Source organism: Mus caroli, chromosome 8, assembly GCF_900094665.2.
Source record: "Mus caroli chromosome 8, CAROLI_EIJ_v1.1, whole genome shotgun sequence".
Taxonomy (NCBI): domain Eukaryota; kingdom Metazoa; phylum Chordata; class Mammalia; order Rodentia; family Muridae; genus Mus; species Mus caroli.
This window is the reverse complement of record NC_034577.1, coordinates 55,717,664-55,733,946: the sequence shown is the minus strand read 5'-3', so window position 1 is coordinate 55,733,946 and position 16,283 is coordinate 55,717,664. Positions and strand designations below refer to the sequence as shown.

At 35.7% G+C, this 16,283-nt stretch overlaps 1 protein-coding gene across 4 annotated transcripts in view; it reads right to left on the bottom strand.

Annotated features, from left to right (window-relative positions):
• Positions 1 to 16,283, bottom strand: part of Spock3 (SPARC (osteonectin), cwcv and kazal like domains proteoglycan 3) — a 373,684-nt gene that overhangs the window by 14,202 nt on the left and 343,199 nt on the right. For all 4 annotated transcript variants that reach the window (XM_021169488.2, XM_021169486.2, XM_021169485.1 and 1 more), the window contains one exon: positions 11,385 to 11,504. In XM_021169488.2, coding sequence (XP_021025147.1) covers positions 11,385 to 11,504 — 120 coding nt within the window. The remainder of the gene's footprint in view (positions 1 to 11,384; positions 11,505 to 16,283) is intronic.

Sequence of the window (16,283 nt, the reverse complement as noted above, 5' to 3'; positions counted from 1 at the left end):
TGCTTTAAGATTAACAATTGACAAATGGGACCTCATAAAATTGAAAAGCTTCTGTAAGGCAAAAGACTATCAATAGGACAAAATGGCAACTCACAGATTGGGAAAAGATCTTTAGCAATCCTATATCTGATAGAGGGTTGATACCCAAAATATACAAAGAACTTAAGAAGTTAGACTCCAGAGAACCAAGCAACCTTATTTTTAAAATGGGGTATAGTTTGCAGCCCAATAAGAGGCATAACAATTTGGATCAACCAGTACCTCCAGAGCTCCCTAGAACTAAACCACCAACCAAAGAAAACATATGGTGGGTTCATGTATCTAGCTGCATATGTAGCAGAGGATGGATTTGCCAGTCACCAATGGGAGGAGAGGTCCTTGGTACTGTGAAGGTTCTATTCCCCAGTATAGAATGCCAGGGCCAGGGCAAGAGTGGGTGGGTTGGTGAGCAGGAGGAAGGGGGGAGGAGATAGGGAGTTTTCAGAGGGGAAACCAGGAAAGAAGATACCATCTGAAATGTGTATATATATATATATATATATATATATATATATATATATATATATATATATGGAGTATAAAAATAAAGAATTCTAAACTGAGGAATTTCAAAATGGCCGGTAAGAACCTAAAGTGAAGTTCAACATATTTAGTCATCAGGGAAATGCAAATCAAAATGACATTGAGATTCCATCTTACACCTGTCAAAATGGATAAGATCAAAAACTCAGGTGACAGCAGAATGTAGAGAGAGAGGAACATTCCTCCACTGCTGCTGGGATAGCCAGCTGGTACAACCAGTCTGGAAATCAGTCTGGTGGTTCCTCAAAAAATTGGACACAGTACTACCTGAGGGCCACTCCTGGTTATACCACTCCTGGGTATATACCCAAATGATGCTCTAACATATAACAAGGACACATGTTCTACTATGTTCATAGCAGCCTAAGTTATAATGGTCAGTAGCTGGAAAGAACCCAGATGTCTCTCTGCAGAGGAATGGATACAAAAATGTGATACACAGAGTACTACTCAGCTAGTAAAAGGAATGACTTCATGAAATTTGCAAGGCAAATTTATGGAACTAGAAAACATCATCCTGAATGAGGTAACCAAGTTACAAAAGAACACACATCGTATGTACATCATATGTACTCACTGATAAATGCCTATTAGTCAAAAAAAAAAAAAGGATGGAATACACACAGTACAACTCACAGACCATATGATACCCGGAAGACCAAAGTTCAGATGCTTCAGCCCTACTCAGAAGGGGCAAAAATAATCACAGTAAGTGGAGGGAGGGAGAGAGGGATCTTGGAGGGAGAGAAGAGGGGGGGAGTGAAAAAGAGGGGCAGTATCAGGTGTGGGAAGGAATGGGGTGATAATTAAAGGTTCAGGAAATTGAACAGAGGTGTGTAGAAGTGGAGAATGGGGAAATAGGGATAACCACTAGAAAGTCCAAGATGCCTGGAACCCAAGAGTTTCCCAGTACACAACAGGGACGACATTAGATGAAATATCCAACAAATGGGGAGATAGAACCTGTAAAGACCATATCCAGTAGACAGGCATAGCCCCCGTTTGAGGGATGGGTCTACTCAGCCATCTCAGAAATATTAATCCAGAATTGTTCCTGTCAAAAGGAAATGCAGGGACACAGAGTGGAGCAGAGATTGAAGGAAAGGCCATCCAGAAGCTGCCCAACCTAGAGATCCATACTTTCTTCAGACATCAAACATAGACACTATTGTTAATGCCAAGAAAAACTTTGCTGATAGGAACCTGGTATAGCATTCCCCAGAGAAACTGTGCCAGAGCCTGACCTATACAGATGTGGATGCATTCAGCCAGTGATTGGACTAAGTGGGGCAACCCAGATGGAGGAGTGAGAGAAAGGACAAAAGTAGCTGAAGGGATTAGCAATCCCACAGGAAAATCAACATCAACCAACCAACCCCAACCCCGGAGCTCTTGGAAATTAAATCACCAACCAAAGAGTATACATGGAGGGATCCATGGCTCTAGCTTCATATGTAGCAAAGGATTATCTTATTGACATCAATGGGAGTGGATTCCCTTGTTCCTAAGGAGAGTTGATGACCCAAAGTAGGACAATGCTATGGCACTGAGTTGGGAGCGGGTGGGTGGTTGGGGGAGAACCCTCATAGAAGCAGAGGGTACAGGGAGTATAGGGCGTTTAACTTGGAAGAGAGATAACATTTGAAATATGAACAAAATAACCAATAAATTCTTTTTTTAAAAAAAGTCACACCATTAAAATGTTGAGAACTATTGTACAGGTTTGAAATAAAACAATATGAGGCAGATACAAAAGACTGCAAATGATTTTATACCAAAAGAATATAAGGCTCTCAGCATAAAACTATAACCCAGGAACAAGATGTTCAAAGAAAGATGGGATGATTTATTTTGAAATAACAAAACTAGGAAAGATTTTATTTAATAGAGTTTTCATGATACAGTTCGAAATATGACTTTTTCAGATAGAATGAATAATAATGTGCCATAAGGGCAAAAAACTGTATCTCTATTTAAAAGACATGAAATGAAAGCTTTTAAGGAGCAGCATACAAACTTTATTTTAAAAGCCTCTAAAATTAATATTGAATCTAAATTATTGGAATCATAAAATTTGTTTATAGTGTATGAAAACAAATATGACATTAGAAAATGTTTCTTTATTTCTATCTATATCTATCTCTCTCTCTTTATCTATCTATCTATCTATCTACTTCTCTCTCTCTCTCTCTCTCTCTCTCTCTCTCTCTCTGTGTGTGTGTGTGTGTGGGGGTGTGGGTGTGTGTGTGGGTGTGTATGTGTGTGTGAAGTCAGAAGTTAACTTGAGATTAATTTTTTACACCATATAGCTGGTAATCAAACTCATGTCATCAGGCTTGGAAGAAAGCTTCTTCACCCACGGACAAATCATACTTTTCAAAGGAGAGTTTAAAGCCTTATATTATATATTCAATGAAAAACAAATTTGATTTAGTGTGTGTATTGGTCAACTTTTTCCCAACTTTATACAACTTAGTCTTAGCCAGGAAGAAGACCATCAATTGAGAAAATGCTTTTATCAAATTACCTGTAGGCAAGTCTTTAAGATATTGTCTTGATTAATGATTTATGTAGGAGAGCACAACCTATCAGGAAAATGCTGTCCTGGGCTTGTTGTCCTGTATAAGAAAGCAAGCTGAAGATGTGGTGGCAAATGCCTTTCATCCTAGCACTTGGGGAGCAGAGGTAGGAAATTTTGGATGAGTTCCAGGCCAGCATTGTCTACAGAGTGAGTTCCACAACAGGTAGCGCTGTTATACAAAGAAATTCTGCCTCATAAAATCAAAGGGATACAAAAAAAGGAAAAACAAAAAAGGAAATAAAAGGAACAGTTTAAGCAAGCCATTGGAGTAAGCTAGTGAGTAGCATCCCTCTATGGATCTGTGTCTGACTCTGCCTCCTTGAGTTTCTTCCTTAAGTTCATACCACAACTTCCCTCAATGGACTGTGACTTAGGATACAAAAGTCAAACAAGTCCCCAAGTTGCTTTTGTCATAATGTTTATGCATAATGTTTGTTTGTCATAGCAACAGAACAGTAAAAAAAATGGTTAAGTATGACATATAATTTATATATCAGTAAACCAAAAGATAATTCAAGAAAATAATAAAACATAGTTTATTGGCCCAAGAAAAGGCACCTTCATGAAGAAAAGGAAAAAAAAAAAGAAAACCATTAAAATAAAATAAAAATGTACTACAATTAAACCATATAGATAATTAAATATAAATTATCTAAACATGTAAAAAGCATTCAAATTTTATTTAAAAAGGTAAAATTTTTCTGTATATTGCACCTAAAACAATAGATTGAAGTTAAGAGGGTTTATGTAATGCATTAAATAAACACTAATAAAAATCAGCTAATGAACGTAGTCTAATAAATGCTACTCCATGAAAGGGAACACGAGATGATGACAAAGGTTTAACAAGTAGGTCTGATGGTTCTTACTATGTAAAGTATCTGTAATGAATATTCCAAATGCCCTAAAAAACAGCTTATAAAAGCATTGAGAATAGAGCAATTCACAGGTACAGCTGGGAATTTCAACATTCTTCTGTAAGTAAATGATAAAAAAAGTAGATATAAAATTGATGACCACACAGTCATCTGATAAAAAGTCAATTATCAACAAAATCACAATAGGGAAAATATAAAAAAACAGATGCAGAATTATATAAGAATACAGGAAATATATTGTGCATTAAGCCTGTCATAAAACAGGCTAACAGGTAACCTGAAAACCATAAACTATTTTAATTAGGAAGAAAGGTTTCCTTTCTGGGTAAGAATACAAGATGCTTGATGAAGTTGTATTCAGCCAATGATTAGAAATCCACTTCTTATGGAATTTCAACTTGCTGGTGGTAACAATAGTTCCCATTGTGTGAAATGAGATCTTCCCCAGGATCCGAATCTACCTACAGTTTATTGAGTTGCCAAGTCAACCAATGGAGTCCCTTCCCAAGGAATAATGAAATGTGATAGCTTTATTGCATTAAATAAATTGCATAAATATTTATTTTATAATTATATGTTAACATGCATCAGTACTATTTTAAAATATTATTTGTCATTTGATCAAAATTCCAATATCACTCCTTTAGAATAATACCTTAGTCGTGCTATAGTACATAATTAAATTTCATTATAGAGAAAGTTACAACATCATCCTAATAAAAGAAGAAACTGCCAGATGTCTCAATAATTAGAAGCACCAAAATCAGCGATGCGCCGGTTGTTTTATTTTATTACTTGAAATGAGAAAAGAAAATTTATCTTCTAACTTTAGATGTTTGTTTTCAGTAGATGAAGTTCACTGTTATACCTAGAAGGCTCCTTTTTCATTAAAATGAGGCATTATTTTAATCCATCTGATTCTGAATTCAATCTTCCTCTCAATGTGAGGACAGCATGACACAAAGTGAGCAGTATCTCGGTAAGAAATTAGAATGTCTCATATACCCTGGGGGTGGAAGTAATTCCATCATTTTCTCTCCCTGTGAAGAACATTTGGTGGGTAAGAAGCAACAGAAGACATCATCCAATTCAGAGTCAGACTGCTCATTTGGGATTTTGCATAAGATGCTCATCTCTACCATGCTTTCTAAGATGATAAGATGGAAATTAATTCCATACTCTTTCATAGTACTATACAAACTCTATTAAAACTTATTGTAAAGATTCTCACCACAATTCTGCTATGGCTTCTTTTTTAATTTAAAAAATAAAAGCAAATTTTGGCATATAAATCAAACACATAATTTATAGAGGCCTCAAAAACTAATGTTACCCTAGTAATCATAACACAGTAAAGAAGAAGAAACTCCTTCTATCAGCTGACTATTATAAAGTCTATGAAAGTGTTTTTAGCATTTAATTGCCTTTCTATGATTATTAATTTTCAGTGATGTGTTCAGATATATTCAAACAATATATATATTTTTTGAGGCCTGCCCCCTAGCTCCATGACTAGCAGCTATTTCATATTGTTGCTGTAATATGCCTGCCAGACTTTGACACAGAAGAATAACTTGGCTCAAAGCAAGGTCATGATGATTATATACCCTGTTATGTTCTGTATGAGGTTTGTTAATCTTAAGAAATTCCACAAAGCTTAAATAGGACCGATCAAATTAAAGGTCAATATGAACTGCTATGTCTGAAATGGCTTGAGTCAGAGCTGGCCACTGCATAGAACTTCCTGCACCTGCTTATGAGTTACCTATGTTTTTGCAGGTTTAGCCTTTATGAGCTGACAGAGAAATATGTTTGGGATCGTAGGATCAGCCCCAAGTTATGAGCCCTGATTGATCAGTCATAGGGTATGTGTTCAATAAACCATTCCAGTCTGTCTGGGATCAGAATTTGTGTGGTTTGTGGGTGACTCTTGGATCCAACAATGTTCATGAAACCTTTTTTGCATATGAAACATATAATGAAGATCTCTTAAAACTTTATCAATTTGCTCCAATTCTTTCTTTCTTTCTTTTTTTTTAAGCATTATTTTATTTATGAGTATGTTGTAACTGTCTTCAGAAACAACAGAAGAGGGCATCAGATCCCATTACAGATGGTTGTGAGCCACCATGTGGTTGCTTGGAATTGAACTCAGGACCTCTGGAAGAGCAGTCAGTACTCTTAACTGCTGAGCTATTTCTCCAGCCAGCTCCATTTCTTTAAAAAGCTATGACATTTTGTTAATTTAAACATGTATGGTGAAATAGTTATAATTGTCTAGGTTCAAAGTGTTTCCTTTCTACATTGGCTTATAATCATTTATGTAAAGTGTTTGATAATATTTGGTTAACTAAACATTAGACCAGTATTGTCTTAATGGAAAAATCTACTATTACTACCTGTTTCAAAGTCATGTCATGAAAATAAGATGTGTAACACATGTAAAAGTTTCAAGAATGTTGATTGATATTGAGTGAATCTAGCAGTCACACAAACAACTTTTCCATTCTCCGTGCAATGACAATTCATATTCATATCCATGGGTCTCATCTTCAAGTGTAAGGCCTAGGACATGGCTTTGCTTCAGTTCTATTCCAGTTAGAGTTATGTCCTCCTGTTACTGGATACCATACAATGAATGAATTAGTTATTTTTCTTTTGATGTGTCAAAGTGTGTGCCAAAAGCAACATGATGGGGAAAGGGGTGCATTTTAGCTTGTAGATTGATGGCATGGCCCATCAAAGCCTGAGATGCAAGCGAAGATGCTCTTCTAACTCTGGTAGCAGTGCCATTGTAACTTATCTTCTCCCTTTGAAATTGTTGTCTCTGAGGCTTAGTGCTTCGATCTGCTAACAGCCTCTCTCTGGTCTTGTCTCTTCACCATTCTAACTATTTTCCTGGGCCCTGGGAATTGCAACATTCTGATATCTTCAGTGAAACACAGTTGTTACCTCCATAGAATGGTCACTCATGGGCCTTGTAACTCAACTTCTAACTTCAGCTCTCTGGAACATCAGTGTAGGGATACACTATGTCATAACTCCTTAAATTTATATATCTGTAACAATCAGCACAGTGTTAATAATATATCCAAGTTCTGCTGACAGCTCAATATGTTGTCTGATTTCAAGGTCATTGGAACTTGGAAAAGGTCCTCTAAAAAAAACATTTCCCTGTGTGGGTTATTTTCATGAATAAATCTTGTTCATCAACATCATCAGTTCAGACTCTGGACTCTAAAATGAATCTACCTTTTCACCAGTTGGAGCCTTTGATGATTTTTCCCCTAGGTTATCTTTCCCAAGAAGTCAGTGAGAAACATCAGGTTTAGTTTCAGTAATACTTATCTCTGCACTCATCTAATCTGCAATTTTAAACTTACTCATGCCCTTTTCCAAATTAGATAGTACATTTTCGATGTGTGTCCATCCTCTTTCTTCATAGATATAAAAGTTGTGAGCCATTACCATGCTGTGCCCTGGTTGTTCTGTTAGCTTGACATTGCCTCTATTGAAAAGCATAGTGCATCATTTTAAAATTCTAACAATACAAAGGTTCATGATGTGGTCAGAATGTACTATATGTTTTGACAGAATGCAACTTGAACAGTGTCTAGCTGAGGCAAAGACAAGTCTGAAAGGAAAAATTATAAATAATACAACAAATGTTATTTTTATTTATTCTTCTGTCTTTGTTTGGTCAGTAAGCCACACATTTCAGCTCTTTCTTTCATAGTTGCAACACAATTTGTGTTAAGATAGTTAATATTAACAAGAAAATATATACATTGAAAGTTATACCTAAGAGAAATGAATAGAAACTTTAACTAAAAAGGACTAAGCAGGGTGAGAGGGGATTGAATAGGTGGTTTCTAAGGGGGAGTGGAAATGGGGAAGGGGATAACATTTGAAATGTAAATGAAGAAAATATCCAATAAAAAAGAAAAAATTAGAAATAGAAAAAAGGAAAAGTGTGAATTTCATCAATTTGTTATTTTAAGTCCTATCTAGTAATATCTACTTGCATTCTCCAAACTGCAATACCAAAAGGAACCTCACTGAAATCAATATAAACCAGCAGTGTTAACAAAAACCAAAGCTAAGTTAGCATCTTCCTTTTCTAGATTGTGCTTTATGTTGTACTTGCATATTAAACATAAAGTTTTTTATTTGATGTAGAAAATGTTCAGTTTCTCACAAATATAGCCAGCTTCTCCACCTTGTTGAACTTTAAGCCATGGACATGATTTCCTTGAGAAAAAAAAATGAGCATTGGAATCTATCAACATATAAAGATAGGTGTGCACAGGGATTTCTCTTCCAAGTTTGATAATGAAATATTTTTTGCACACATTTTATCTAAATGTCAGTTAGTCAATATGAAGATGATATTAAATAAGATAAAATCCCTTAGAGAAATCTTTATGTCAAATAAGTACATACATAAATTATATTAAATGACATGTATATGAATTACATCTTCCAATTTTTTTTAAATGAAAATAAAATTATAGTTTTCAAATATGCATATGAATCACAACTCAAAGATTTTTGGAATTCAGTTTCTATAATTTAAGTCAGAGTTGGCAGAAAAGACTAGTTTAATGTTATTTAATTAAAAGCAGTTATAGGCTTAGAATGAGCAGCATACATTGCTAAGAATATGCTGTGACTAACTTGAGAGTTTTTTAAAAAGCATATTTAAAAACACTGATCAAGTTCAAAAATTAAATTTACTTGATGTTTATATTATAATTGTTATCAAAATGAATGGTAAAATTTGTTCCATAGATTTATTAAGCTAACATCAAATAATTTCTATGATCCTTATTAAGTTTAAATCATATTCTTATAATAGCTAACCAATTATCAGCTATTTTTTTAATTGACAAAATACAAAAGCATGCATTTAAATGTATGTCTTTTACCTCTTTTTATGGCCTAGAGAAATGTGCATCCTTGCCTCTGTGAATAAATATGTTTATTTTACCACATTAAAAAGATGTACTACAATGAAACATATGGCTATAAAAAGTATAAAATGTATATTCGTAAAATCTACTGAAGTTGCTGATGCCTAATACTTTATAATTATCCACTTCACATGTTTCTCTATAAAATAAAAATATACTGAAATTAAAATTTTATGTGAGTATGACTCTTCCAAAAATTAATTGTATATGAGATATTAAAGACATTATTTTCTTAAAGAAATAATTTTCCCAAAATAAAATCACATATTACTTAAAAATATACTATGAAAAATTAAAATTCAGACAGTGTTAGAAAAGATTAATAGGATTAATAGGATTAAGGATTCATACACAATATATATTAAAAACGAATGAAATGTTACTTTGCTAGAACACTTAAATTTTTCTTTCTATTGAAATGAGGAAGTAATCTTGAAATTCTTTTCCCCTATACAAAAGATATTATAAATTAATATTTTTTTATTTTCTACATAAAATATCTAAAAGACCATAGAATGTTACAGAATATTTTCTAGACTTTGTTAATGTTCTTGTTATTTATTAAAAAGATCTTAATACCTGAATTCTGCTCATTGTCGTATTAAATATATAAATCAAACCAAACTCTTTGTGTTTTAAATTTCTAACTGTGTGTAGTTTACCATAGTGTAATTTTTAAAAAATATCAATATGCAATGGTATGGAAGGACTTTCCATAAGTTAGACATTTTATTTGGGATAGGGAATAAATATATCTAGTTGTTATTACTACAAAATAAATTCACACTGAAAGACAGAAAACCACATACACTGCCCCAAATTGTATATTACACTCAAAGACACACACCAAAACTCTCTGATTGTGTTGGTAAATACTGTCATTTTTTTCTGAAATTCACAAGAATTCACGTTTGCACGGTGAAAAATCTATCTCTATGGGTGACTTTAATTTTTCAGTTTTATTAAATCATCTTAGAAGGAAAGATTCATAAATGCACAAGCTTGGAACTATGGAAAAAAGACTTAATTAAAGAAAAGTAAGAAAATATTTCAGAAAAAATATTCCATATAAATGTTACAGACAACTGTGTGATGTTGCTGTCATCTTGATAGAAACTGCATATTGATGGTTCTAAGTAGAACAGTGCCTGGCAAATACAGTAGTGGATGCTTACAGTCATCCATTAGATGGAGCACAGGGTCCCCAATGAAGGAGCTGGAGAAAGTACCCAAGGAGCTGAAGGGGTTTGCAGCTACTTAGGAGGAACAACAATATGAACTACCAGTAACCCCAGAGCTCCCTGGGACTAAACCACCAATCAAAGAAAAAACACGGAGGGACTCTCATGTCTTTAACTGCATAGGTAGCAGAGGATGGCCTAGTTGGTCATCAATGGGAGGAGAGGCCCTTGGTCCTGTGAAGGTTCTATGCCCCAGTGTAGGGGAATGCCAGGGCCATGAAGCAGGTCTGGGTGGGTTGGTGAGCAGGGGGATCAGGAAGAGGATAGGGGATTCTCAGAGGGGAAACTTGGAAAGGGGACAGTATTTGAAATGTAAATAAAGAAAATATCTAATAAAAGGCATATTAAAAAAAGAAAAAAGAAAGAGAGAGAGAGAGAGAGAGAGAAAGAAAGAAAGAAAGAAAGAAAGAAAGAAAGAAAGAAAGAAAGAAAGAAAGAAAGAAAGAAAGAAAGAAAGAAAGAAAAAAACAAGTTTTCATGTCCCAAACAAGGTTGACTCACCTGAATTGGATATGCTTGGTCACATATGTTGGGAAGTATATAAATAAGTAGGAAATATGTCAACATGTATGCTTGTCCCTGATGGGTTTACCTTTGTAAGTCTCTATAAACTGTGATTCGTTTGATTTATCATCGTTTTCTGGATACCATGGAATGGTACTGGCCAGAGTTCATCATCCTGGCCAGTATTTAATTATAGCTTACTCTAATTTGACTCAAAAATTGTGATATTAGTTTTCTGCTCAATGGGTGGGATGAACAACAGGTGCAGATGATAAATCCCATGCTAGCCAAGCTATCTATGTGAAACTGACTTTTAAGTAACTTATTTGTCCATTTCACACAGGACAAAATTATACTTATCATCAACACCCCATTGAGTCTCCTTATGATCTCTATGTAGCATATAATACAAAACTGTTATGTATTGATTATATCCTTGGTAATTCCTTTCTTTTCTTCCTTCTTGTTTTCTTCAATTTTAAACAGCATTCTGCTAAGTATCCCACGGGGACTTGAACTCACAAGGTAAAAGATAAATGTTGACAAATGTTTTTATTCTGAGAGGTTTACTGGATCTAGGAAACTGTCTTCCACATAACAGCTTTATTCAATTTTAAAATCTTACTGCTTCTCTCGGGCCTCAGCAATGCTTTTGTCTTCTTGTTCTGGCTTCCACTCTCATGAAGGGCCTTGAACCAGTCTCGCAGTCTGTTTGCCACTTCTCTGAATTCCAGGTCACTGCAGGCTGAAGACAGAGAAATAACATAGGTGTTTAATCACATTAAAATTTAGCAGGACACCTGATGGTTTCCTCTGGAAAGACTTCACTTCCCAGTTTTTCTTGTAGACTAGAAAAGTTGTTTCTGCCTCCATAGGGGGCTGTATTTCATCTTTCTTTGTAGTCATTCTTGCTATTAACATTCTTGGGTGAAAAAAAATGCTTCCTCGCTATGAAGAAACATGGTTCCTCCTAAAGTTTGACTGAAGTTCCCTTTCTTTCCACCTTCTATCTCTCTAAAGCTACCTATTAATTCATCTATCATATAGTGCTGAAGCCCAGGAAAGCATCAGGAACCCTGGTCCCTGTCAGGCAGTTCTAAGATGTTAGTGTAGGAGCAATGACCTTGCAGGGTCACCAGTTTCTCCCAGGATACATTTATTTTTCACATTCTGTCTGACCTTTTCTGTCACACCTTACTCACTTACCCTGACAGTCTGATCTAGGTAGGAAGCCAGGCTGCATTCACAGTAATGCAACAGTTAAAACCCATCAAAGTTGATCTGGAGCTAATAAAGAGGAACCCAACCTAGCTACAACTGGGAGCTCACTAGAGCTTTATTCTGCAAAGCTTGCTCAGTTGAGAGCACTAGAGAACATCATTTGCCTGAAATCTCTGAGAATCTTCCATGAGCCCTGAAGTTCTTTAGCCCTGGAATTGTCTCATGAAGTTTGAGATTCCCTTTATTAACTGGTGTGTTTGGTCATTTCAAGACTTAGATGATGCTCTAAACAGCTGGTCAAAAATTCCAAGAGCTTTAGCCAAAAACTATGAGAACCTTTTACTGGCCTGGCAGTCTTAAGTCTGGAGTTCACTATGACTCAATTCAAATGAGCATTGCTGCTCACACTTGCCACTTTCAATTTTGATTATCTAACCAGCTCCATAAGATAGAAGAGCACTGTCCTCTGAGGCTTCCTCCCCAATAAAACACACAGTTCACTTATTCTTTGTCAAGGCTTTGACTTAGAACCATTTCCAGGGCCAGATTGTCTCTTGGTTCTTCTGGGCCTCCAAACTTGTATCTTTACAATTACTCCTGAATATTTTTATTGATTATTTGGGAATTTCACATAATGCATCCTGATCACACTTACTTCCCAGTCCTCACAGATCTTTTCTCCCCAGCCTTGTATCCTTCCCATCTCCCCTAAAAGAGATTAAAACACAGAACAAAAACCAACAAACAAAATAAAGCCAAATTTGTGCTGTCCATATAGTGACTGGAACATGCTCAAACTCTAGGTAGCCAGCCTGTTAAAGAAAAGTGAGTACTTTCCCAGCCCTATGACTGTCAGGAGCTACTTGGGAGAGCAACACTTCAATATCCTTATCACAATTTTAAAAAGTTCTCTTTAATGGTTTCCTATCTTGTTTGTTCCTTTTCTGGAGTAGTGTATGTAGGGGTTGTCACAGCTTACTACATCTCTCTCAATTGAGTCTGCTGCCACTGATACCACTGTAGAAGACTCTTTCTTCTATAGTCTCCATGGTCTTCCACACGGTATCTGGTAACAACATGGGCCATGTACATCTATTTGACCTATGGTATTAGCATGTGCCATAGACTTCTGCATGGTCTCTGGTAGCAGTATAGGCCAGGGCCAGCAACACAGTCCCTAGAAACATCCTAGGACATGAGCATCATCATGGATTCAGTGGACAGCACAGATAATGGACATACTCATAGCTTTCAATTGTAGCATGGGCCATGGACATCAACTTAGTTCACAACTATAAAAGGACCATGGACCCCAACATGGTCTTCAGTGGCAACACAAACCAGGGATATTCATATGGACCCCAGGGAACAGCATGACCCACATATATCAATAATACTAGAAGCAGCAGCACAGACTACCAACATCCACATGGCCTTCAGTGGTAACATGGATGGCAATTGATATCTACACAGACCCCAGCTATATCAGGACCATGGAATTGCCTTCAATAGTGACATGGGCCATGGATACTGCAACAGAATCACAGAACCAGACATGGTCCTCTAAGGCATCACCAGCTATAGCTATCAACATGGCCTCCAGCAGTAGCTCAGGCCATGGGCATGGTTCAGCCTCTCTTCAGCATGTGTGTACCACTCCGTTCCTCCATTCTCCTGACCCCTCAATCACAAATCCATTCAATGTGATGGCATTAGAGACTGCAGTATATCACTAAGTATGTTTTTATCCCCCACACCCCAATGAAGGAACTAGAGAAACTACCCAAGGAGCTGAAGGAATTTGCAGTCCCATAGGAGGAACATCAATCAGTATATATATATATATATATATATATATATATATATATATACACTCATTGCCAGAAGTCGTTGGTCCAGCTCATCTCTGAAGCACCATAAGGGACAATAACTGAGACTACTCCAATCACATCCGTGGATAATATTGAAATATTGTTTCATGCTTTTCTAATGGAGTTTTAATTTGACCAGTCTGCTCTAATCCAGGAACACTTGTTTAAAAGTGTCCTCCAATGTCTCATCTCAGGCTGGCCTCCTGAGTCTGTGACAGAGAAGAGAACAAAACATTAAACAGTTCAGGAAAAGACATTATGCGCTTAAAAACAGCTAAAATGTAAACTATGCCCAAAGGAGCTTACTCTTGTGTATCTCTTGTCCTTTTCTTAAGTTTGTTAAATTCTTTAATTATGCCCCACCCCTTTCGTTGTTCTGTTTACTATCTTTAAAAATGACTAAGTGTAACCAGAGAGGTTGAATTCACTGTATATTCCCCACCCTAATTTGCTTAATACTTTTTATCTAAAATCTGTAAGCAATGTTTTAAAAGGCTGTAAAAGACCAAGCAGTAAATATCAGCTTAAAATCTGTAACAATACAGGGTGTGATGGTTTGTATATCCTTGGACCAGGGAGTGGCACCATCTGAAGGTGTGGCCTTGTTGGAATAGGTGTGACCTGGTTGGAATGGGTGTGTCACTGTGGGTGTGGGTATAAGATCCTCACCCTAGTTGCCTGGAAGTCAGTCTTCCACTAGCAGCCTTTGGATGAAGACAGAACTCTCAGCTCCTCCTGTGCCATGCCTGCCTGGATACTGCCATGCTCCCACCTTGATGATAATGGACTAAACCTCTGAACCTGTAAGCCAGCCCCAATTAAATGTTGTTTTTTATAAGACTTGCCTTGGTCATAGTGTCTGTTCACAGCAGTAAAACCCTAACTAAGACACAGGGTTACTAGTTCACAGGCTCTGTACAGATAAGCTTAGTCTGCCATTAAATGGCATGTATCTAACTTGGGTTCAGCACATGTTTAGGAAAAGGGTATGTGCCTAATGGGCTCAGCTGGGCTTGCTGCCATCTTGAATGGTGATCTCATTAGGATGGAAGCATACCATGGGACTTTAGAGGCATTTTGGTTAAGATGATCATGTAGTGTCCCTCTAGTGATGATTGTATTGCTTATTTTACAGTAAGGGAAAAAGACCAGGCTTCTAACAATTGGATCATAAAACAAAAACAAAAACAAAATATTTTTGCTAACTTTAATAAGGTCTAGCCATTTGGTAAAAGTTCATTATAAAACCTTTTTCTCTCCTTGTTAAGATTTAGCTATTTGATGAAACTTAGTCATATAAAAACTGTAATATTTTTACTATCTTGGTTAAGTTTTAGTTATTTGGAGTAGCTCAGTCATGTAAAAAAACTGGAAATTTGTAAAATTACACTAAAAAGGCCAGTCTTTCTATGAACTGTATTTATAGTTTACACATTATTTTGATACTAAACAATCTTTAATTCAAGAATTACATTTTTAAAGCTCCAACTTAAAAGGAATAAAATTATAAAACTGTATTCTTATAAAATTATTATTACTAATTGTAAATTATTAAAGATAATAAAGATATACAAATTAATGGTCAGTCATGCTCAGTAAAAATGAAATTTACAGGGACAATCCTTGAGAAATAGACATACTTTTATCTCATACATAGTTTTCTGTTATCTCACATCATATAGTATTCTGCATATGTTTTCAAAATTAAGCTTATAAAAATTAAGCAAAATAAAATAAAGCAAATAAAACAATTTAAAAATTAAGCAAATAAAGTAAAACAAGTTTAATGTAAAATTAAGTATCATTAATATAAACTAATATCAGGCATATTTTAATAATTGATTATAAAAATTATACTTTAGTACAATGGGTAAAATTATAATCCTCTTGCTTGGTAGAAACCCTCCTAGGCACCAGCAGGTCCTTTGGATGAAGCACCATCCTACCATATTAAGTTTTATTCTGGCCTCATTGCAGGACAATGATGCATGGGAAATAAGACCTGTCAGAAGTCTGCTGCTTCTGCTGCTGCTTGCATAGGTCTGAATAAAAAACTAAAAATTAAAATTTAAATTAAAAAATATAAATACCCCTCCTTATCTGAGGATGAATTACTCCTCATGTCTCATATGGCAGGGGAATGAATTCTCATGCAAAATGGAGATCTTAAATCCTAAAGGTCTCAAACAGAGAAGAAAGTAGCAATTACTCTGCCTTCAATGTCTATTGAACATCATGAAAATACTGTCAAAAGGGGATCCTTGTGTCTAAGCCTATCACAGAACTGATATGAACTTGGAACTGCATCCAAGTTCAACTGGACATTGCCTTTACTACATTCCACCCTTGCGTTTCCTTTACACTCACATTCCACCCTTCCTCATAGTAAAAGCTAATTTCAGGGTTTATAGCCCAACAACCTGTGTTCCCCA